Consider the following 26,013-nt stretch of genomic DNA (forward strand, 5'->3'; position numbering starts at 1 on the left):
GCCCCAGGTGGGTCCTCCTGGGATGCACAGCTTGGACTTGAAGCGGCCCCTAGATTGAGAGCGCCCTCTTTGCACGAAGCGCCCGCACAAGCGGGAGCGACCTCAGGAGCGGGAAATGCCGCGCGAGCGGGAGCATCCCCTCGAAGAACTCGTCTTCCGTAGCGCTGACGTCAGTGCCTGGCTCACCTCGTGTGCCACGTTGGCGCCCTTCTTGGCGTCGCCAGTTTTCTTCCGCCAGCAGCTTCGGCGCCTCTGACTGACGACATGCGGCGTTTGCAAGCGTTACTCCCACTTACGATCAGCCGTTGAGTGAAGGTTCCCTCATATCCCGCACTTCGCCTCACACTGGTGGCTGTCAGTGGGGGACGCGGCTCCCCATCCCCTGCACTTCTTCACACTCAGGGTCGCACATACATCGGCCCAGTTCCCCACAAACGTAGCACACTTCAACTTGTCTTTTGTATAGAGAGCAGGGCAGCATGCCCGCTCCACACATGACCAAGTTCGGCCCCCTCAGTTCGTCGAACAGAACAGTAACCGTGGTGGTGGTCTTGATGCGACGCACCTCCAACGTGGAGGGGTTCCGTTGGTGTACGATGATTGACCTGAGCTGAGCGTCGTTGAACTCGACGTCGACTCCCCTCACAACACCCTTGCACGTACTGTCCGAGGTGGCCATGTACGCGGTCACATCAAAGACCCCTTCGCGCAGGTGGATCTGTTGAACAATCGCGTAAGCATGCGCATTCCTTTTTTCTGGTGTTGAGACAACGTAGATGTTTTGTACGTTATTAGGGCAGACGATATCTTCGCCAACCTCGTCGGGTGACAGCGCCGCCGCCATAGCCAATGCTTGTTCCACCCTAATAGTGCTGATCTTTTTCACGTTGAGACCACCCCATGGCCCAGCGATGACTGAAATATGGTCCCGAGGCAGTCTCGGGAGCCTTGAGGCTGCGGCTAGCTTCTTCAGCGCGTTCCGCGGGGCTGCCGTGCGGCGGCCGCCCCTGCCGCCTCCCTGCTTTACCGGGCTCGGCGTCGACTTAGAGGTTTCTTGCCTTGCCTTCTAATTCTTGCCCGTTGCGGTTGTCCAGCCGGGGTACCTTGCTTCTTCGGGAGTCATTTCTATTCCCCTCCACCATCGATTTTGGGCATGATGTTCCACCACCCTTGATTTAGGCCAAAGCCTAACACGTGCTCTTCATCGACGTTAACCTTTTAGGGTTAGCTCCGCCTGGCGTGGCGAAAAGTTCAAAGTCATATAAAAGTTCCAGAAAAGCACATACCGATATAAATCCGGTATCGACTTCATCCCCACAACAAACTGCGTCGAATACTGCACAATGATCGAGGGTTTTCGCGAAGTGTAGCACCGAAAACATTTGAGGAAACGGGGGCCGATGTTGGCGCGTCCGCACTTCTGGGTGCCTCTTGGCGTCTCTGCTTCCGCTCCACAGACAAAATATTTGCCTCAAGAGCCGCTGAACGCGGCCCGCATAGATGGCAACGTCATCTATAGCGCGAGCTCTTTCACAGATACGGGAGCGTTTAGCGTAAACATATTTGAATCTGTTTTTATTCCAATCTTCTGACTTCAAATTCACCTGACCGCAGACGCAATTATCGCGTCATGTCCCGCAGCATTGTTTGAACCACCCTATCAAACACTTTCCTCAATTATGGGAGGTAACTTTTGTTTGCTTTGAAAGCGAATAGCATTGCCTACCTTCAGACGTTTTCGTTGTCTTGCAGGCTTACAAGAGGTGAGCAGCAAGCTGGAGTGGAGATAGTTACAGTGGCGCATAGCCATAGCGCAGCGAAAGTAGATAACCTGATGAGGGTGCACGCTGGCGTCTGCAGCTGGCCTGCTCTCCCTTGCTTTGCTTGCGGGGGCTGGTCGAAAAACACGGTGGTCTGCAACGGAATTCAGCAGCATAGCTTTTTTAGCTTGATGGCGCATAATTTGAATAGCAACGAATAGTGGTGCGCGGAGGACGAGACAGTAAAAACAAGACACGAACACTACGAGCGCTAACTTGCAGCAATTCATATTTTTCATGTGCATCATTTTTATACGCCCGAAAACATATCACTTAGCCAAACGGTATCAGCGTTTCAGGAACGGTAGCTCTTTATTGAAAAAAAAAATAGAACGTGTGCTCACATATGTGGGTCTTGCTCTGCTTATCTTTTCAGCTTCAATGAGCTGAGTGAGTTACCCTATCGTTGCTTTTTCCTATGGCAACATGTTTATCAACGAACAACTTGAGCGTTTTTGACTCGCAGGAAAGAATATGATGAGCAAGTTTTACTCCCGCCTATATAAACCAGAAGAAAAGGGGGTTAACCACGGTTCCCGATTTTTATTAATCATATCATGAGAAGCCAACAAACAATGACACCAAGGACCATTTACACATGGGAAATTACTTCCAATTACTAAATGATAAAGCAATTTGCAACTAATTGAAACGAAAGTGGATGAAAAAACAACTCGCCGCAGGTGGGTTACAGTCCCACGTCTTGGTATTATGCCTGCGATGCTCTACCAATTGGGCTACCGCGGCGCCATTTTCCCATCTACTTTCTTGGGTAGTTATGTTAATTACTACAAGAACCAACCCTGGGAGTGTTAGCCAGCGTCACCACTCACAAACCTTGCCGGCTGATGTGGAACATCCTTCCTACCGCAGGCGTCACGAGTGCGTGAACCTTTTGGGTGACGGCAACAGGTCAATAAACCCACACATGCCACCTGTATGCATCAATGTTGCCGGATTCAAGACCCTCTTTGTGTTATAAACCAAAAGAAAAGAGACAACTGAGGGAGACGATTTTTGTTATTCACATCTTAAGAAGCCAACAACTTAAACAATGACACCAATGATAACATATGTTAATTAAATCCTATTTACTAATTGAATTAAAGAAATGATAAATTAGTGGAAATGAAAGTGGATGGAAAATACACGCTCGTATGGGATATTGCGAGCATGTTCGATAAGCCGCTCGTTTAAGCATCTACCAGTCTGTACAATATATTGCTTTCTGCATGACACGTGAATGTGCTACACGACACCTTCAACTCACGTGACGTAAGGTTTCTAATGTCTGACCATGCATGCTCCCACTTTGTTGTTGTCAGCCTTTCCTATATTGCACAATGTGGCAAGTTTCTTCGGGGCCCAGAACACGACCGTTGAATTCACCCGTTGCCTATTTCTTTTCAGATTCTGGGAAATCTTATGCACGTAAGGCAATACAACAAAATGCTTCCGCTCACGAAGCAATGAATTCGGATGACATTGAATTTCTTATTTAAGCGTCCGAAGAAGCGTCTCGGCAACAGACACATGAATATGCATGGAGTTCAGATGTGTGGCTTTCCAGAACTCATCGGGTGTTTTAGCGAGCATTTTTTAGAGCTTTTATCCATGTACTTGCGGTAAAAATTCATTAACTAGAATCGAAAAGCTCCCCTCCAAAATCAAGGTCATTCCTTACATTGTGTCTGCATTTCAACGACAACAAACCGAACAAACCAACAAAAAACAGCAGCAATATGCACAAATATCAGCAAATAAAACGTTTCCCTTTTCAATTTTGAAATACGTACGTTAATCAGGTTTGTGCACTCTCAAGCAAGTGCACTCTCTCCCCAGGGTTCAGTTCTCTCACCCACCCTGTTTAAGGTGGCGTTGGCAAAGCTACCACCGCTCCTCGACAAACTTCCGAACGTGCAGCACGCCCTGTACGCCGATGATGTTACAATCTGGGTGACCACAGGGTCAGACGGCGCCATTCAAGACGCACTACAGGAAGCAGTAAATATAGTGCAAGATTATTCAACAGCCGGAGGACTCACATGCGCAGCTGAGAAGTCGGAGCTCCTGATTCTATTGAACAAACGGAACAAGGTCGATATTCCACCAGCCATCACAATGCATCTCAATGGCAACGTTATTCCAAGGGTAGACAGACTACGTGTACTAGGCCTTCACATACAACACAACGGGAAGGCCACACATACCCTACACGTGCTCCGCCAACAACTTACCCAAATAACGCACATGATAAAGCGCATTCAAACCGCCGACAAGGACTGAAAGAAAAAGACGTACTCCGAGTTGTGCAAGCCCTCATAATTAGCCGATTAACCTACCACCTCCCCTATCATAATCTGACTCAGACTGAGATGCACCAGATGGACACCCTCCTCCGTACGGTACTAAAGGCAGCGCTGGGACTACCCCAACATGCGTCTACGCGGCTCCTACTACGACTGAGGGTGCACAAAGCCGTCCGCGAACTAGTTGAAGGTCATCTTAACAGCCAATTTCAACGTCGGCAACGAACAATGCAAGGGTGCCACATTATATCCCGGCTAGGATACCAAACACCAAGAAAACCACAACAGGAAAACTGCACACTTCTTCCGCTTAGCATTCGCAACAAAATTCACGTGGCCCCAATTCCCAGGAATATGCACCCTGACCGTCATAAAGGTCGAAGAAAGGCAAGAGCACAAGCCCTGGCTCGACACTTTGACGATGACACATCAAACACACCAGTCCTATACACCCACGTAGCCCGCTACCCACAGACACGTGCCCTATGTCTAGTCGTACTAGATAGTGCAGACATTCTGAGGGCTTCGGCCACGCTCAACACTGTGGACAGTGGCACGGCGGAAGAGGCTGCTATCGCCCTAGCCATCGTACACGCTTCAACCATGCCTTCGCCGGATGGAGCTATCACAGTGATCACTGATTCTCAGACCGCCTGCAGGACTTTGGCACAAGGGAGGGTTACACCCTACACACACCGAATCCTTACATCATTTCACGCCACAGCGTTACACAGGGTGCGTATCGTCTGGACACCTGGACACGCATCTCTCCATGGTAATGAACGCGCTAATGCGGTAGCCCGAGAGCTCGCTAACCGGGCGCCATTGGAAGAGCTGTCCAACCCAGACGACGCACCGACAGAACCACTGAACTATACTGAAACTCTACAATATTACAGAGATACCAGGAGACATTTCCCTCCACCACATAATTCCCTTAATCGAGAAGATGCCGTCGCGTGGCGACAGCTTCAAACTAATTCATTTCCCTGCCTCTTTTATCTTCACCTCTTCCACTTGGGAGTGCCCACACCCTCTGGGCTACTCCCCTATTCCTTCACCTTCCTCCTGGGAGACTGCGCTGATCAGCTCAGACTCGCAAGAGCAGCGACGGCTGATCCGGCGGGCACGCGGAGTGGCGCGAGCCAATGGGGCCCTGAACTAAGGGCTCCACCCTGCGAGGAAGTGGCCAATCTCATGAAAAATAAATGTTTTCTCTCTCTCTCTCTCTCTCAAGTAAGTGACACGCTCCAAAATATGGCGAGTAATTCTTAGCATATGGTGGCACGTTACTTTATGTGACAAAGACAGCCTTTACCTAAGCAATGTGACCCCCATGTTTGCATCAGCATCGAAAGGATTTCTGGCGGCGCGCATTGCCCCAATTCTATGTAACCTGTTTTTAGTGGAACTTCATTAGAATGTTGTCAGTCAATGCGAGGGCATGCACGTAATTAAAATCTTTAGACTTGTAGATTACTTTTTGATTCTTGTCAATGGTAACACCGGCAGTCTTGAGTCGAATCTCAGCAATGCTACCATCAGCAAAGGGTGGTTTAGTGCGCTTGTTCTAACAAGTGAATTGCCCAGTAATAATTCCATCAGATTTTCAGACCTGAAGTTTACCTTTCACGCTAATCGCATTTGCTGGGCCTACCAGCCACAAAGTCATAACGGTGTGCTACCATATCCTTCTGCGCACTCAAAACTTATAAGAAATGCTATTGTCAGCATTTGCTTCCCAAATTCTTTCCGAAAATTATGACCACACAAGATGAGTGAATTTTAGCAGCAGTCGAAGAGGCCGACTAATGCTGGTTACCCCAATCATGTTCAAGTGTATGTTGCCGAGATGCTTCTCAGGAAACCAAAATCAGAAATTCAGTGTCATCCGAATCCGTTGCCGGGTGAATTGAAGCATTTTGTTGCATTGCATACGCTTTCCAATCTTAAACCTGAAACGAATTGGATAAAGGCTGAATGCAACCGTTGTGTTCTCGGCCCCGAAGAAACTTACTACATTGCGCAAGATAGGAAAGGCTGGCAACAACAAAGTCCGAGGATGCATGGTCAGACATCACCAACTTGCGTCACGTGCGATGAAGGTGTCGTTTACCAGATTTCCTTCTCATGCAGAAACCAATCTTTCGGAGAGACCGGTACATATTTAAACGCGTGCCTGGCCGAACGTGCCCACAATATCACACACGGGCGTGGGTAATACTTGCTGATCACATCCTTTCCTGCGAGTCCAAAACGCACAAGCAGTTCCATGTTAAATCTTTTGTCGTAGAAAGAAGCAAAAAGAGGGTAACTCAAGATGCAAAGATAAGCAGAGCGATAAGCACATGTGTGAGCACGTCTATTTTCCTATGTGACAAAGAGCTAGCATTTCTGAGACGCTGATAGCGGTTGTCTAAGTGATATGTTCTTGGAGCGTATACAAGTAATGCATGAGAAAACTAAAACTATACACGGGTCATATCGTTTTAATAATACGCACATACTGACCGATGGCTGCACTGCGTACTAAGTTCCTTTCGCTTTTGTTTTTGTTCTAGATTCTCTTTTTCATAGTACCCTGGATTTTCTGGTATCGACTATACTGTTCTACGGGCATTCTGCACTGCGATAGGACATTGACTTGCATTGGATAAATCTCCTTCTCTGAGAATGCATAGCGTACGCGGCCGTCATAGCGTACGCGGCCGTCATAGCGTACGTGTCATTGGCGGCTTTCGTTCATTGATCTTCTTCCTTCCCGCATATGCTGTTCCCTTGTTTGTGTTCTTGTTTGTTTGCTTGTTTTTGTGTGTACATTTTTCAGATTTCTCTTTCATGGGTGCTTATTTCTTATGTATCTAGAGAAATCCAGCATACCGGTGGCCTACTATTCTAGGTTTGCATCAATAATAAGTGGTCACCTTGTATCATGTTTCGACTGTTTTCTAGGCCGTGCCTCTGGTGCAAGAATGCGTCGAAGAGTGTTTCCGGGCGATGGACCGCAAGCTCGCAGGCTCAGACGGCTGCATCGAGGTGTTCGAGCCATTCTGCATCATGGGCACTGACTTCGGTCTGCAGTTCTTCGCCGGCGCTCGCACGAACGTACAGCGGGGCGACGCCTCTTCGCTGGCCCTATACAAGGCAGCGCGCAAAAGCGTAGGCCAGTTCGGAGGCAGCAAGCTTTTCTATCTAAGTGAGTGGTTTGTCAGAGGAGCAAATATTAGCCACGTTAAGTCCTCCTGAGACCCGTAAGAGGGAAACTCGGCACGAGGACTCACGTCCGTACAAAGAAAAGGTTACAAATGCGTAGAACTCATCTGAAGAAGGCTGTCGATGGTAATTCGTTTAGCATAGAATCAATGCAGTGGCACAACTTATGGCCACCCTCGAAACGAGCTATGTTTGAGGCGCTTATTCCAGAGGGACTACTATTTCGCGCTTCACTAAGGACACTAGGCGCCATCTAGCAAAGCCGCCGCTAAGCTTACGCGTGACCTCCGAAATACGTGGCACGCCGTTGCACGCGAACGCTTGGAAACGCGTCATCAGGCAACCGGGCTCGACGCATTATCTGGCGGCGCTGCTGAGAAGTCCGCTCGTGGCCTCTGTGAGTAAGATCCTGGCGCACCGACGCGTGCAAACGCCTAGAATTGGTTTCCTCGCTTGCGGCACGCCCATTGTAGCATCCTCAGTGAGCCAAGATGGCTACAGGTTCATTGAAGAGTGGCCGATGCCTGGTGCATTCATGATAGAGCTCGCTAAAACACTGGCATGGGAGACGTTCATTCAAAACGGTTCATACCGAGTGCAGAAACTTAATAAGAGGTACAAAATGAAGATTGTACAGGTCTACGCCCCTACATCCAGTCATGATGACCAGGAAGTCGAAAGCTTCTATGAAGACGTGGAATCGGCGATGGGTAGGGTGAAAACTAAATACACCATACTAATTGGCGACTTTAATGCCAAGGTAGGCAAGAAGCAGGCTGGAGACAAGGCAGTGGGGGAATATGGCATAGGCACTAGGAATAGCAGGGGAGAGTTATTGGTAGAGTTTGCGGAACAGAATAATATGAGGATAATGAATACCTTCTTCCGCAAGCGGGATAGCCGAAAGTGGACGTGGAGGAGCCTGAACGGCGAGACTAGAAATGAAATAGACTTCATACTCTGCGCTAACCCTGGCATCATACAAGATGTGGACGTGCTCGGCAAGGTGCGCTGCAGTGACCACAGGATGGTAAGAACTCGAATTTGCCTAGACCTGAGGAGGGAACGGAAGAAACTGGCACATAAGAAGCCGATTAATGAGTTAGCGGTAAGAGGGAAAATAGAGGAATTCCAGATCAAGCTACAGAACAGGTATTCGGCTTTAACTCAGGAAGAGGACCTTAGTGTTGAAGCAATGAACGACAATCTTGTGGGCATCATTAAGGAGTGTGCAATGGAAGTCGGTGGTAACTCCATTAGGCAGGATACCAGCAAACTATCGCAGGAGACGAAAGATCTGATCAAGAAGCGCCAATGTATGAAAGCCTCTAACCCTACAGCTAGAATAGAACTGGCAGAACTTTCGAAGTTAATCAACAAGCGTAAGACAGCTGACATAAGGAAGTATAATATGGATAGAATTGAACATGCTCTCAGGAACGGAGGAAGCCTAAAAACAGTGAAGAAGAAACAAGGAATTGGCAAGAATCAGATGTATGTGTTAAGAGACAAAGCCGGCAATATCATTACTAATATGGATGAGATAGTTCAAGTGGCTGAGGAGTTCTATAGAGGTTTATACAGTACCAGTGGCACCCACGACAATAATGGAAGAGAAAATAGTCTAGAGGAATTCGATATCCCAAAGGTAACGCCGGAAGAAGTAAAGAAAGCCTTGGGAGATATGCAAAGGGGGAAGGCAGCTGGGGAGGATCAGGTAACAGCACATTTGTTGAAGTATGGTGGACAGATTGTTCTAGAGAAACTGGCCACCCTGTATACGCAATGCCTCATGACCTCGAGCGTACCGGAATCTTGGAAGAACGCTAACATAATCCTAATTCATAAGAAAGGAGACGCCAAAGACTTGAAAAATTATAGACCGATCAGCTTACTGTCCGTTGCCTACAAACTATTTACTAAGGTAATCGCAAATAGAATCAGGAACACCTTAGACTTCTGTCAAGCAAAGGACCAGGCAGGATTCCGTAACGGCTACTCAACAATAGACCATATTCACACTATATGTCAGCTGATAGAGAAATGTGCGGAATATAACCAACCCTTATATATAGCTTTCATTGATCACGAAAAAGCGTTTGATTCTGTCGAAACCTCCGCAGTCATGGAGGCATTACGGAATCAGGGTGTAGACGAGCCGTATGTAAACATACTGAAAGATATCTATAGCGGCTCCACAGCCACCGTAGTCCTCCATAAAGGAAGCAACAAAATCCCAATAAAGAAAGGCGTCAGGCAGGGAGATACGATCTCTCCAATGCTATTCACAGCGTGTTTACAGGAGGTATTCAGAGACCTGGATTGGGAAGAATTGGGGATAAAAGTTAATGGAGAATACCTTAGTAACTTGCGATTCGCTGATATTGCCTTGCTTAGTAACTCAGGGGACCAATTGCAATGCATGCTCACTGACCTGGAGAGGCAAAGCAGAAGAGTGGGTCTAAAAATTAATCTGCAGAAAACTAAAGTAATGTTTAACAGTGTCGGAAAAGAACAGCAATTTACAATAGGCAGCGAGACACTGGAAGTCGTAAGGGAATACACCTACTTAGGGCAGGTAGTGACGGCGGATCCGGATCATGAGACGGAAATAATCAGTAGAATAAGAATGGGCTGGGGTGCGTTTGGCAGGCATTCTCAGATCATGAACAGCAGGTTGCCATTATCCCTCAAGAGAAAAGTATATAATAGCTGTGTCTAACCAGTACTCACCTACGGGGCAGAAACCTGGAGGCTTACGAAAAGGGTTCTACTCAAATTGAGGACGACGCAACGAGCTATGGAAAGAAGAATGATAGGTGTAACGTTAAGGGATAAGAAAAGAGCAGATTGGGTGAGGGAACAAACGCGAGTTAATGACATCTTAGTTGAAATCAAGAAAAAGAAATGGGCATGGGCAGGACATGTAATGAGGAGGGAAGATAACCGATGGTCATTAAGGGTTACGGACTGGATCCCAAGGGAAGGGAAGCGTAGCAGGGGGCGGCAGAAAGTTAGGTGGGCGGATGAGATTAAGAAGTTTGCAGGGACGGCATGGCCACAATTAGTACATGACCGGGGTTGTTGGAGAAGTATGGGAGAGGCCTTTGCCCTGCAGTGGGCGTAACCAGGCTGATGATGATGATGATACCGAGTGCACTTGTGGAGCAGCCTGCGAAGGCGTCAGAAATGCTGTCCTTGAGGAACCCTTATGACGTGGGCTCTACTTCGCTAAATATGGAAGAAATTCACGGGGTACTCTGGTCATCGTGAAGTGACCGATTATAAGTGGCACGTCAAAGGCGCTCACTAAAGAGCGCACTCGCCACCTGGCACAGACCCATTAACTCTAGTTAGCATCAACGTTCATTGAAGAACAGCACTGACCTAGCGCGCATTGCGAGGGCTCCAAATTGGCGTGAAAAATTTTCTTCGAACAATGGTACCTAACTAGTCCCGCACCTAGAGTGACCCATGTCAGCGTGAACGAACATCGTTGAAGAGCGTCACCTATGTACGCATTTCCGCGTACTCTGTCCCCCAAATTGATCATATACTTGGTTTTGAATCCTGCTTCTTCAGCACAGCAGCCGGGGGTGCTCTCCATTCAACCCTGGACGCTTGCGTCGTGGGATACCACAACACCACTTTTTTGGCACTCACGGGGGTTTCGACATGAGTTTAGGGCGTACGCTCCTTTCCCAGGCGTATCACGCCTAAATGAAGCCAAAGGCCAGGCCGGAGCGCACGTGTGCCCATTTGAGCCAGCGGGTACCCGGCCACGGTGGGAAGCGAACCCGCAGCCTCCTGCAACCGAAGTGGGCGCTCTACAGCTAGTCCACGGCTGCCAATGCAACCAACTGGTGCATGGTGTCCCACCTGGTGTGGTCGAATGGGACGCACATTCTAAACTTGTCGAGTGTGCAATTTAACGCCTCCGTGAAACCATTCGTTTGTGGGAGGCATGCGGTCAATTTCCGTTGAATAATGTCGGCACTCAGGAAGGAGCAATTGTATTCCTTCGTACAAGAAGGCACGACTAATATCGCTGAATAGCTCTCGAGGAGCACCGTGGCGAAGTATGAAGTTCCAAAGAACCAGCATTGAAACGTCACGTGCGCTCGCTGCGAGAAGGGCCGTAGCCAGGGCGCAGCGCGTCAGACAATCGCCGCGAACCATATTTCAGCGGTTTTCATATCCGCTGGTGGAAGCCGGCCATAGAGGTTGATGCTGTCATGGTCGAACAGTTGTGCCAGGCACGGTAGTGGCCGTAGTGCCCCAGTAGAGCGCGATCGAGGGGTTTCACTTTGGTGACAGGCGGCGCAAGATCGAACGTACTGATGGACGAACCGGTACATTCCGCTCCAGTAATATCACTGACGAAGCCTTCTGTACTCTTCTAGAACTCCTGCGCGGGCACAGGGACACCGACATCAAAGAGCAAGCAGATTTCGTAGCGTATGTGGCGATCAATTGCCAAAAGCCATTTACGACCTTCCAAAAATTTGTTGTGGTGGTAGAGAATGCCTCACATGGCAAAGTGTGCTGCTTGACCGCGTAGCGTCCGCGTTGAAAGAAACACAGATGAGGGGCAAGGTAATCGAACAGCCGGGCAAACACGTAGAATCGTTGCGTTTCTCGGGGGGCATATCAATTGTGGTGAGTATTGACGGGGGTGGGGTCGTAAAGTGATAAAGAGGCCACATCAGGTACCATCGGCGAGAGGGAGAAAGCATCAGTGCCAGGTTCCTTTTGACCGGAACGGCATGCGACACGAATGTCATATTCCTGGAGGTGAAGCGCCCAACGGCTGAGGCGGCCCGACGGCTTTTTCAAGAACAGCCTAGATAAAGCGTGATTGTCAGTGATGATGCCTAAAGAAGAACCGTAGAGGTAAAACGAAAGCTTGCTCAATGCCCAAACGATGGCTTAACAATCCTTCTCCATGAGGGATCAAATCAAGAAAGTTGTCGATCCGGGGCAGTGGGTAAACGTCCTTTTCCTGTAATCTTGTTTATACAGCGATAATTGACGAAATTGAACGCATCCATGGGCGCTCTAACGTAAAACTATTCCAAACTTTTCTATTCCAATTCTGCTATCAGCCCTACACGATTGGTCAAAAACTTTTTTCGACCACCCCCACCTCACCTGTGTGTCACGCGACGTCACGAAAACCGCGATACCTCCCCATCTGATATGATGTGTACACACTGATTATGTATGATTTGACAGAAAAAAGAAAAACAGTTATTTCTGATTAGACCCCTTTTCGCCATTAGTCCTCGGCTATTGGTAAAAAGTTTTCGGGCTGCACCCACTTCACCTGCCTGTCACGCGACGTCACAAAACCGCAAGAACTCACCGCGTCAAAGTGACGTGTACGCGATAAAGATGCATTAATATGCCGAACAAAACTGAATTTCCTTCGGAATAGCCGCAGGCTGCCCCGTTCCGAAAGGAATAGAAGATGGCTGACGCCGATCGCCCAGACGCTGGCTACTCGCACCTGCCGGAGCGCATGGGTGTATCTGCGTATAATAAAACTTTTTGCGTGGCTTTGTAACGTTTTCGAGCACTTTCGGCACGTTTACCCCCTCATTCTGCAAACTTTTCTTTGCTGAGGGTCCGTTTTAGCGTCATTCTTGAGTTTCCGTTGCATGCCGCCGCGATTTTCGACCAGCCACCGCAAGCAAAGTAAGGGAAAGCCGACCAATCGTAGAAGCCGGACCCACCCTGTTGATCCGGTTATCGACTTTCAGTGCAGTGGCTCGGCCCCATCGAATCCCTCTCCACTTGAGCGTTCTCCTCGCCTCTTGTCAGCCGATTAGATACGACAAGCCGCTCAGTGTAGGCAATGTTATTCGTTTTTCAAGCAAACAAAAGTGACCTCCTATGAACGAGGAGAGCGTTTGATTGGTCTGTTCAGACAACCCTGCGGGTGACCGCCCGGTGCTTGCGTTGGCGGTTACGCAAATTTGACGTCAGGAGATTGGAATAGAAACATATGGGAATAGTTTTACGCTATAGGGCCCCATCTTTTTTTTCCTCAGTAGGACAACATAAGACGACCAAGGGTTTTCGGAAGGCTGAATGACGTCGCCCTGGAGCCTGTCGTTCACTTGCTCTGTGAAAACTCGGCGATCTTCTGCAGAAACATGATAGGCACGCTGTCACGAAACGGCATGGGAACCGGTGTCTGTAGTATGATAGACACTTGTCGTGTCACCCAAAGATGTTTGGTTTAGTTGAACGAAGAACCAAACCCCATTAAGGAGAGCAGGAATGGGGTGCGATAAGATGACGAAAGGCCTGCGATGATGGCGGAGTCGAAAACGACTGAAGGTGGTGTTCATGAAACGGAAGTTAGGCGTCAAGATGTAAATGGGTGGCGCCATGTTGTACGTCGAGAACTTTATTACACATGACAACTTGTATAAATCCTAAGGTCTCACCATGCAGTCTGATCACTGGGTACCGCTGCAGAATACATATCGGCATCAAGGTGCATCCAGAAGCAATGGTGAGGATGGCGAGTAGCAGTCCTTGTCGTGAGCAAGTACATTAGATGGCGTAAACATTAGAGTTCGCTCTGGCGCTGCAGCAACCAAGACCACAAGCACTGACAATTCCGGAGGCACGTCTTGTGTAGGTCGGCGCCAGCCGATGGTGTGTCTCATAATAGCTAAAGAGCTACTTCCTCACGAGAACAATCGATCATGACAGCATGATATGACAGGAGGTCCCATCTGAGGATGTGAACGCGAAGACAATTTAGCCGAACGAAAACCTCGATGATGTACAAAACGCCTTGAATGACAGCTGTAGGATGAATACCCTGCGCGCTATCAGTGCAAAGTGTCATACCAGAAAGAGAGACAGCGACGTTTGTAGCTTACGACAAAGATTTTTACGGAGGATGGAAACGGCGTACCCAGTATTCACAAGCTCTTGTTCAGTTGCTCCCTCGACACGGATGTCACAGACACATTGAGGAGAAAATTGAGGTATATGAAAGTTCTTACCTGCAGGAGACTACGCTATTCAGTTTTCCTCGTCAGTAGGCAGTCGAAAACGCACAGGTAAGAGCGACTGTCAACGGACACAAGGAGAGTGGCAGCTTTCTCATCGGGGGTCGGGATCAAATTTTTGTGGTTGTCAGTTTTTGATGAGCTTTGTAATCTACTGTTTTCAGTGAAATCAATAAAGATGATTGATTGATTGATTGATTGATTGATTGATTGATTGATTGATTGATTAATTAATTAATTGATTGATTGATTGATTGATTGATTGATTGATTGATTGATTGATTGATTGATTGATTGATTGATTGATTGATTGATTGATTGATTGATTGATTGATTGATTGATTGATTGATTGATTGATTGATTGATTGATTGATTGATTGATTGATTGGCATCTCAGCGACGGGTCTAGGCGACATGTGGCGGCACGTAGCAAAATTGACCGAAGGCGCTACGGTAAGACGACATGCTGCGATGACGGAAGCACGCCAGTTCCACGGCCGAAACAGATCTGACATGCACCATGTGTCGACTTGACGAAGAAGTTGCAGCGACTGTCGTGAAGAGAGACAAGGGAAACCGACAGTGTTGGCAGTGGGGCGGAATATGACGGTGGCGTGGCCGTGCCATCGCGGAAGGGTAGTTGAGCGACGGAGGTGTGAACTTAGATGATCAGTGCCATCGGAGGTGGCGATAGAGGCGGGTAGTCAGCGTAGGAACGCGGTGCCGTCACAAAAGCTAGCTGGTGAACGGGGAAGTGCTTCAAATATCTGGGTACGGATGGCTTGCATGGCCGCAGTATCAGTTGTGACAGGCTTCTGGCTATGGGGTAGCAGCGAAAGCTGCTGGTATGGGCTGGCTGCTTGTTTGGTCATCCCATTTATTGTGAGCGCTTACATATTCATAGGCGGACAGCCAGTCTTAGGCATCATGTTCTCTGGTCCCGTTGAAGACGGCCGGGTTGCACTGAGAAAGAACGCCGGCGGAAGTGACAGCTACAGACATCGGTGTAGGCGGCGCGCTAGTGGCGTCGGTCATGGTGTAGGTGGGCGACGTACCAGTGCGGAGCTCCACGGTGACTTGAGGGATTCCTGCAACCTCCAATAAATATAATCGGACTTAATTGGCATCTTAGTTAAAATCAAGAAAAAGAAATGGGCATGGGCAGGACATGTAATCAGGCGGGAAGGTAACCGATGGTCATTAAGGGTTGCGGACTGGATTTCAAGAGAAGGGAAGCGTAACGGGGGGCGGCGGAAAGTTAGGTTGGCGGATGAGATTAAGAAGTTTGCAGGAACAACATGGCCACAGTTAGCACATGACCGGGGTTGTTGGAGAAGTATGGGAGAGGCCTTTGCCCTGCAGTGGGCGTAATCAGGCTGATGATGATGAATTTGCAAAGGTGATAATGCTGCAAGATCAGTCTAGCGGCAGCGAACAGCACGATCGCTTTCTCAATGACAGCACGCGCAGTCGTCTTCGACTGGCCAGTGCAAAAACGAGACACGGCTGTTCGCTACATGTGGAATAGGACTACAGTTTACTACCTCTTTGGGGAACTTATTTCTCGATAATGGTTCAAAGAACATAGTTTCCAGCAATAAGGTACTGCTGCAGCCACATAACCACTTTTCACTTTTGCGACGTCTTTCCGTCATCAGTGTCCGCCTTAACTCCACAGCTGGGGGCAAGCCATCGCACTGTTTTCAATATTAATTGGCGTTGATTCTGAAATTACAACATGGCCACTAAAAGTTACATATTAGGAATTTAAAAAGTTAAACATTCACATAGTGGAAACACAAGGAATTGTTTCTTGGAAATGCGAAACTGCGCACAAACCTTATTTGTGTTATTTTTTCGTTACTTCCAGATCTCCTCCCTCCCAGTCGGTTACTGCACAAATTTATTTTCGCCGTGCAGTCCATCTTCACTCAACTACCCTCGGATGAGGTGATAGAAAGGATGCTCCCTATAATCAATCACCGCAGAGAAAACCCTGACGTAAGTTATCAAGGCCCTTTCTGTATACTACACCTAAACCTTGTTATCACGGATTCATCTGTGAATGTGAACCCATTCTTTGTGCCATAGTTATAAGGATGGCATGAAAGTACGTTGCCATTAATGAGCAAACCAATTTGAAGTGGCTAGTGCAAAACTGAAAAGCCACTCTGCAGTTTCTTCTTCGCTGTATCGACGTATTGCTTCATAGGGTGTGAACGTTTATACCAGATATCCCAGCTCGATAAACAATATATATACTACACATCACATGCACTTTCGCGTGGCCCTCATCAACCATGTTGGTCTAGCGTGGCAACTGGTAAGGGGCAATTTCGTTTTTCTCTCGCTTAACTAACTTAATGCTTATATCCTTCAGTTTAGCCTAGCCGCTGCTCGATAGATACTGTAATATATTAAGAGCTGCTGTGTGTCTCATGCGTCCACATACAGAGAGGAGAACCCCCGCGAACAAACCAGATGTCGTTACAGTAGTACACATTGGTATCACGTCGGTGAAAAAAATTGCATCAGCTTCTCAGATATAGCATTTGTTTATAAGCAGAAATTGTAATCATGGCTACCAGGAATAGCAAATAATTACATCGTATTTCGTCATAGTAAATTGCCGTTTGGCCTTTGTAAGTAAACATCGTATTTCGCTAATTGAGGCTAATACGAATATTCAAGAAAGACAACCATCCAATCCAATCACATTGAATTAAACAATGAATGCTCCATATTTGTGAACAAACTGAATTATCAACGTGGCCCAGAGCTTATTCGGCAAACTTTAGGGGTGCGTGAATATTCTAAGTTTGGAATGCGAATCGAATATTGCACACCGATTATTTCGATCTATATTCGATAACAACCTATTCAGTATTTTCTACTAATAAAACAAACTAGATATTTCGCAGCAACCCATTATTAACTCTAACTACACTTCTCTGCCTACTAAGCATAGCATCACAGTTTATCAGAAGTGAAACAACCAAAAATGTGGAAGCCACCGTACATGGCAACCTGTGAATTGAGGTTGTACACTATTATTTAGTGTTTTTGGCAATCTAGACATGTGGCAGCCTCATATATATTTCTACTACTGCTAATGTTATCATTTAAACAGGCCCTTTTACAGGTGCTAATGGTACATAATTTATAAAGCGCCGTTTTTCTTTCTTGTGACAACATGAGATATCTTTTTTTTTTTCGTAACCATTTATTCAGCAGTCACATATACCCGGAAAGTTTAAGTTTGCTTACAATCAGGTTATACTGAATGGAGAGACTATTGGTTCAATGTTAATGACAGTTGAGGATCATGGGTTTAAAACTGATCCGAATTTTTACTGATAGAGCTATATTTCTTTAACTAATCTATACGAATGTGGTACCTAATTATACGGGAAGAAATGTTGCTATTCCTATTCAATATTCAATTCGATATTTACTATCTGTATTCGATTCCCATTCGATTCACCCTCACAAAAGCTGATATTCGGCCATTTTTAGAGGAAACGGGTGTTTACATTGTTTCATAACTGCACGACCATGGACTGACAGAGAAAACAGATACACGTACATTGCCGCGTTGGTTCAAGCAGTGGAGTGTAATACTACAGCAGCGTACGTTTGAAGCAAAAATGACGACTGCCGAAATAATAGCTCTCTATTGGCGACAATTGCCTATCTAATGAATGAACAAAGTAATATCGTCCAACTCGTCAGCTCGTAAGCTCGTCAGCGTCACAAACCACTGCTTTCCGGCGGAAAAACGATTCGCAAGTCACCGCCTGCATAGGTTTTTCTCTTTTATATATGTTATATTTGGATGTGACACCTTATCTTGGAGCAGAAACGAACTATCGACACCTTAAAATGTAGAATTCCCTAAACGAATGCACATGATATAGCAATAATTTTCCGGTTCGTAACAGAAAGCTGAACATTTAGCGCAGCCCCAATAAATGCCTTTTCCTGCAAAACTCACCGAGCGTTCCTAACGGACGCCGTTTTCGGCAAGGAAGTCGTCAGGCACTCCCGTCTTCATGCCATAAACTCATTGGTAATGTTTGCTTGCATTTCCAAATTAAACGTTTTAGATGGGCCAGTTATATTTAATCAGTTAATAGTGGGGTTTTCCTGGCCAGTTGGTACATGGCTAACGTATAAGGGGTTCCAGCAACAAACCTTATACGTTAACCACGCACCAACGGACCAGCGTTGTCCTGTCCGTTCCTTTTACTTGTGCTCGCTTCAGCACTTGCTGGTACCCCGTATATGTTCACCATATATTTAAGAAAGGTGTCTCCTCCACCCTGACCTAGCTGCAAAAACACATGATGAAAGACGAATAAATTGGAACATTTCTTTCTCTCTTTATCTTTCTCCTATAGGAAATAGATGGCACAACAGTTTTTACTGACATGTAATACTTGTGCACAGGATGTGGAGACCCTACAGATGTCTTGTACGCTATTGAAGCAGTTGTAATGTTGTGTTACATATTATTGCTTCAGTAGAATATTTTAGCCTTTTTGTCTCTAGAATTTCCAATGAGAACTTCGCAGTCGAAAATGCATAACTTTGCTGGTGTTCTGTAACTATTATAACTAGACCATGACTTCGTGTTAAAGATAAACCCCATTCACTATTCATACCATTACCACTGCGCGTCCTTTCTCCGTTATAAAGTAAGCTTCGTTACAACAAAGCATTTTCTACACTTCAAATGTGCTCGACATCAATCGTGCTAACAGCCCACCAAGGAGGACGTACTTCAGTTGCTGCTAAACTCCGAAAAAGAAGATAGGAAGAACAACGGAAAAATTGAAGGCAAGTGCTGATAACTGCCAACAACCCGGCCTTTCTATTTATTTATTTATTTATTTATTCATTTATTTATTTATTTATTTATTTATTTATTTATTTATTTATTTATTTATTTATTAAAAGTGATCAGAGCAGTAAGCGTTCACAGATGACCCAGCATCGAGTGAGTCAACAGAAGAATTTCTTTATATTAAACTTCACTTTATGGACCCTTCACGAGTGTTCAACAAACATTTCCCTCGAACGAACGTTCGTTCAGCAGAACTCAAGCAAAACGGTAAAACCATACGCTTCTGTCAGCGTTGCCACTCTGGGGTTGCTCCTATTGTCAAGAGTAGGCAAGAGAGCAAGAAAAAGAAAGAGAAAGAAAGGAGAGTACAGGCACAGAGGTCAACCAGACGAGTGTCCTGTTTGCTACGCCACAATGAGGGTAAGGAAAAGGGTAGGCACAGCGGCACTATAAGCGCTCGCTTAAGCCGGTGCACTCCAGGTTCTGTACTAGTACACGAATGATTTCTTCTTCCAGTGACTAATGCGGCCATGACCCGAGTATCTTTGACTCACAGTACGGTCTCGAGTCCAGCAAGTTTAATGTTGTCCGAAGGGAGAAACGCTGTCCGTCGGAGCGAGGACAGATACACAATAGGTCCTCGATGGTTTCTTCGCACCTACAGGAGTCGCGCATCGGGCTCTCGATCATTCCGATACGATAGCGACAAGCGTTCCTGAACGCCCCATCGAGCAGCAAGTGGCAAATCAAGGTTGTTGTCCCGCAAGAAAAGCTAGGTGACAGTTGTAGCCGTAGCAAGGGGTGCAGCTCATGCAATCGACCACTGAGGGCACTTAAAGAACTCAATAAAGCTTGTAACTTCTGCAGCGCACGCAGACGAAGTTCCCTGGCGGCTTCCGCCCTCGCCAATGGTGCCGAACGTGTCTGGGTGTCTTCGTGACTTTGTGGACAGGACTGCTAGGCTGCTGGGTCTGCACTAGATGAAGGGTGTATAGAAATGCAGGCAGGTTAACCAGAACTCAGCTTCACTACCATTCCCGGGAGTAAGGGTATAGAAAAGGATAGAGGCAGTAGCACAGGCGAAGTAAACCTGGTACTCGATGCAGCTGTATAACCAACGGCAGCAGGCAGCCTTGTGAATGTCTCGTATGTTGGCCCGTGGACCCCAGAAACTTTAGCAACGCGAATAGCATCCTACTTCGTCTGTAAGTAAGTGTAATGTTCGTACTTCGTCTGTAAGTAGTCCTCGGGAGGTTTTTTTGTTTTGATAGTGTAATGTAGTTCCCGTCTTTCAAGAATTTGACACATATCTTGCCCCTGCGTGTGAATGCCTCGGCACACACAGCCGCACGTGTCACATGTAAAACTGTCAGCCACCCCAACCAGGAAAGCATAATAGTTAGCATATGGGACGTCGAGGCATTCGTTCAACTGAAGTGAGTTCAAGTTGTACCTCACTACGTGACTGTAGAAGACATCCCCCACGGAGGTAAACTGAGACCATCCAACTTGTATAGCGCGGAGATTACTGGTATGGCAACAAGCATATAGCTTTTACGCCAAGGGCTTTACCAGCACACACACAGATAAGCAGAGATGTTCATTGATGTAAGGGTCACCGGCTGTTGGCAAAGGCACCACGTCACTTGTCATCTTTCACTCAATGCCTTCTCTTGTCACGGGCACGGGATCTTTCATTCAATTGCTTTCCTTAGCCGCAGAATCGAATACCACGTTTTAGCAGTAAAAGCCGCACGTGGCACAGACGGCTGCTTGGCATTCACGACGCGACGCTGTTAGCCCACGACATCCTTTGATTGCATTCTGTACTCTTGATTCAGTCGATACACGTGCATAGTCTCAGATTATAACGCTGCTCGTACCTCTCAGTGCTCGTGCTTGCGCGCCGTCAGTGTGCTGTTGTTTAGGTACTTAGTTTGCGCTATCGTTCAAAATATAATGCTGAATGCGTAGCACTTGCGTATTAAATCACAATCGGCAAGGCACAGGAGGATGTCACTTTCTTACCCGCTTTCCAGGACTGCAGTCATCGAGCATTATGATGTCCCACCCACTCGAACTGAGGACGGCTTCTAATACCGCTATCTGCGTTATTGCTGGGTAAGATTATCATCAAGTACGCGTTGCAGTTACCTTTAATGGAGAATAGCTGCTTCAGTTCTTTTATAGCCTTCTCTTTTTCATAACTTCTGATGATTCGAAGCGTACTTAATATGACATAATGTAACCAGCGCAACATTCATAAGCCGTGCTCATTCACAAACGCAGGTGTTGCTCTGTATATATCCACGTTTTGGAGCCGGTAGGCTGCTGCTGACGGATGCATGCCAATAACGTAGAGCCGGTCAACATCCACTATGAAAGAAAGCAGTCAAGAATGGAACACCTAATCGGGACACGCGGCTTAGTTTGGCTACTTTTATTCCGATCTTGAATCACATATTCCACATTGGGCCGCAAATATCCCGATCAGTGCTTCAAACCCACTGTACAGTTCTGGGACATTCAACCCTAAAATTTCTTTCATCTGCTAAATGAAGCAGTGTAAACAGGAAAACTCAGCACTGAAGAAATCCCAGTGAAGGCGAAGACTGCAATTGCTGTGATGGTTATTACAATAAACTCGTTCCGTGGTGCTGTTTTGACGGTGTAGCCCAACATGCCTTCGTAAAGAAACAACCGTTTATTTCCTAGCAGTACAAAAGGCGGGTTTGCTTGTCAGCATGCGCAACAGAATGTTCCGGATTCAGAAAGGGCACGACGCGCCCATCAACCAAGGGGAAACCAGTGCAAGCGTAGGGGTAACGTGATACGCCGCCGGAGTCGGTGTTGGTCAGTGGTCAGTGTCCCACTATATATATATATATATATATATATATATATATGGCCTCCCTTTCGTGGTAAAGACTGGGTGTCCGTCCTGGTCGGCTGACTTGACTGGGCGACCACTCTGAGTTGTATGTGATTGTGCATGGAGCCTCGGTGCATCTCTTGGCGGCTCTTGCATTTTTCTCCCATACGAAGTCTACGGCCCCGGCTGCCTTGTGTACGCATCTCGCTCGCAGTTTCGGCTTGGGGAATCTCCACATGGGATTCATTGTTCATCTGGGACGTTCTTCTGCGCTGCATGTTCGCTGCCGGATGTGATCACGGTGACGCGTGTGTAGTTGTCCGTTAGTCGTCTTCATCTGAAAAGAACGTGTTCCGGTCTTGTGAGTTATGATCCCCGGGATCCAAGCAGGTTTTCCACACAAGTTTGGCGTGTAGACTGCTTGCCCCCGATCAAGCTGCATGAGGTGATGATTTGCGAGTACCTCCTCATGTCGTGTCGCTGATTCATTTTTCCGTTTCCGCCGCTTCGCGTGTAGCCGCTGAAGGCGTGGAAAGTTGTTTAAAAAGAAAGCGTGCAATTCTGCATAGCACAGATCCTTCGGTCACCTTCTACAAGGCTCGCTTTTTTCTACCATCATCCGCTTCCCTTAACCGTTGATTGCCGGATGATATGGTGCGCTTGTGTAGTGCTTGATGCCGTTTCTCTTGCAAAATTGCTCGATGTGTACTTTCTCGGTCACCATTATTCGTGGCACATTGTGATGTGTGAAGTGTGCGAATATAGTTTCGTGCAAGGAGAAGAAAAGAGCGACAGAGAGTGTCGTATGGATGCGCATCCAGTACCGAATGAAAGACGACGACGTCGAGGAGCGTCAAGCATGCGAACGTGCTGTGCAAGAATATAAAACAAAAGATGAGCACACAATCGGGAAAGAGCACGGAGTTCCTAGGGGCCAATCAGAAAAGGGCGAATTGGCCAGAGTGGCAGAAAAATTACGCGTGCTGGCGGAAGAGGGGGAAGAGTTTGGGGAAGTGACGCAAGGATGAAAATTGGCCACTGAACCGGGAGTTGAAGACGGGCTGTCGGGTTCCGGACCCGAGTAACAAGGGCTTCACCCAACCGGGGCATCGTGCCATCTTGTTCCCAGGCCTCGCTACTCTTCTCGAGCCCAGACGGCTACCCGAGGCCGTCGAACTTCTGTGCCCGCAGGCCAAGTGCGAACAGTCGGGCTATGGACCAGAGTTTGCAACACGCTGTCTGGCCGAGACGCCGCCTCCATCTGTCTACGCCACCAAGCCGCTTGCGTCCCCCTTTCAAGCCGGAGCTTCTACGCTCTGGTCGCTGGCTCATCAGTCAACTACATCGACCAACGCCACTTCTCCGCCCTCCGCGTCGAACTGTTGCGCTCACACTCATAATCTGCCCCTAACTCGAGTGCTGTGGGGACTGTTGTAGTTCTTACAGTATTTTGTCTCTAGTTATGAGTTTTTAATTGAATGCATGTTTTATATGTTTTTATTTTCGTTTGTTGCTATAAAAGTGTGGTGTGCGTTTTGGAAGAAACGGCTTTTTCTTCATTTAAATTCTCGGAGGCCCCGCCTCAAGAACCCCCTGGAACATTTAAGAAAGAAGAACCTGCATCACACACACGAAAGGTTGCGAACACCGAACGCAAGGTGTCTCTAATGCATGGTGATTCGGTCATTTTCATGACCTTTACCTCCACGCATTATGTGAAGGCATCCACGATGGCCAAGTATGACGTCCATCAAGTGAGCCGGCAAAATCCACGCGAATTATCTACCACGGCCTTGCGGCCGGTGTCCACTCTGGTATCGGTGCGTGGGGAGCTGCTGGTTGATGCTATTGGCGGATGTTGCAGGACACGGCGACCTTCTTAATGTCAGCATGCACGCGTGTCCAGCAGAAATGACTATGTGCCGTGTTCTTAATTGCCACAATGCCACTATGGTTGGCGTGCAGCATGTGCAGTCAGCGGTGTACAGTAGAAAGCCCTTTGTCATTCTTTGTGAGCTGTTCCAAACGCTGACCTGTGAGTGGTGGTGGCTCCATGGCTTTGGGCAACAAAATATCGCCTGAGGGTGCAGGTTCGTCGTGCTCACTAAGAAGGGGGAGCCTACTAAGAGCATCGGCGTTTTGGTGTGTTTTGCCTTGGCGATAACGGAGCTCGTAATCGTAGCAACCAAGCATCAAATACCATCGTCTAATTGGCGGCGACAGCATCACCGGGATCTCTCTTCCGGGGCTCATTATTCCCAGTAACGACTTGTGGTCGGTGGGCACGGCTACGTGCCGACCTGCGACGTACTGGCGGAAATGCTGCATCCCGAAGATAATCGGCAACCCCTCCTTGTCCGATTGGGAGTAATTTCGCTCGCGCTTTCTTACTGTTCTAGAGGAGAAGGTTACTGGCGCTTCGAGACCATCGTCATTAATTTGCAAGAGGACAGCTCCTACGCCGTATGGTGAAGCATAACATGAAAATGTGAAGTCGCGTCGCTCATCATAATCACTCAAAACTGGTGCGGTACTCAGAATGGTTTTCCCCGTCTGTAAGGACAGTGCTTTCGCGTTTTTCCCACCGTCATGCAACACTTTGTCGAGCAAGCTGTGTAGGCTTTTGGCGAGTGAAGCTCGGTCTTGGAGAAATCGCCTCTAAAAGCTGAGCATGCTCCGGAAGGTTTGCAGTTACGTCTTGTTCTTTGGTTCAGAGGCGTCCGTGATCGTCTTAAGCTTTTCGACTGCGTGTCTCTTGTGAGTCCACGTGGTAGCCGAAGGATTCTATGGAGGATGCACCAAATGTGCATTTTTTTAAACACGCAGCCCTGCGCTTTGCAGTCATTCGAGCACTGCTTCTATGTGCTCTAGGTGTTCCGGCTACGTCTCTCCGGTCACAAGAATATCGTTAACGTACACACCTACGCCATCTAGTCCAGCGAGCAGGGTATCCATAAACTACTGGAACAACACTGGTACCACGGTGGTTCCTTAGGGGACTGCTAATTCTGTATAGTCACTTTGTTGTCGTCACAGTGAGGACTCCTGCGAATGTTTCATCCACTCGTAGTTGCTGGTATGCCTGTTGGAGGTTGATTTTCAAGAAAAATCTCCATCGTTCCCTGAGTCGAGTAGCTCGCTCGCCGTTGGAAGATGGTAGGTGTTTGCCTTGAATGCTAGTTTCACTCAGCAACGGTAGTCCCCACAGAGGCGTAGCGTACCGGTTTTTTTTTTCGAACAGCGACCAGGGATGTAGCCTATGGTGATCATTTCACAGGTTTGAGTTCTCCCTGTGCCTCTAGTCCGTTTAGCTATTCGCGTACCGCTGAGCGAAGAGCTAGCGGTACACGACGACATTTTAGATACCTTGGCATAGTCTCCGGTTGCAAGTGAATGTCCATTGGCTCACCAGTATATCCGTCCAACTGTCCGTTGAACACGTCGCCGTATCGTTCAACAAGCTCTCCCAGTTTTGATGGGTTCAAGGCATTGATTCCGATGATTCCCATGTCCAAACCCTGGAAACAGTCTCGTCTGAGGAGGCTGGCTCATTTGCCCTCTGCGGCGTACAAGTACAGCTGTGCAGTTTTGTGATTCAGCTCCTCTTCGAAAGGGAAGCACCCTAGCTTGATTTGTTGTCGCGACTATACGTGCAGAGTAAGGTCTGTAAGCTGCAGCTGTGCAACAGATGCAGGTCAGAGGTGTTGTAAAGTCCAATGGCTGATCACGGTCAGCAGTCTTCATCAGCAGTGGCTGCCCGTTCACACTCAGTTTGATTGTAATCGGCGTTCCCGAACACATATTCACAGTGTCCATGACGAAGAGGTCTCCCACTGATTCGATCTGGTGCATTAGTTGGAGATTCCCATGTCGCTCAGGTGCTCTGGATGTGCGGGTGTGCTTGCTGATGCAGAACTGTAT

General features: G+C 47.5%; 1 protein-coding gene across 1 annotated transcript in view; it reads left to right on the forward strand.

Annotated features, from left to right (window-relative positions):
- Positions 1–911: 911 nt before the first annotated feature.
- The window catches only part of LOC126538691 (cytochrome P450 3A19-like), a 54,076-nt gene continuing 28,974 nt past the window's right edge, over positions 912–26,013 (forward strand). The window contains exons 1-3 of the mRNA XM_050185410.3: positions 912–1,049; positions 7,082–7,325; positions 21,260–21,341. Coding sequence (XP_050041367.3) covers positions 912–1,049; positions 7,082–7,325; positions 21,260–21,341 — 464 coding nt within the window. The remainder of the gene's footprint in view (positions 1,050–7,081; positions 7,326–21,259; positions 21,342–26,013) is intronic.

Source organism: Dermacentor andersoni, chromosome 8 (genome assembly GCF_023375885.2).
Source record: "Dermacentor andersoni chromosome 8, qqDerAnde1_hic_scaffold, whole genome shotgun sequence".
Lineage (NCBI taxonomy): Eukaryota > Metazoa > Arthropoda > Arachnida > Ixodida > Ixodidae > Dermacentor > Dermacentor andersoni.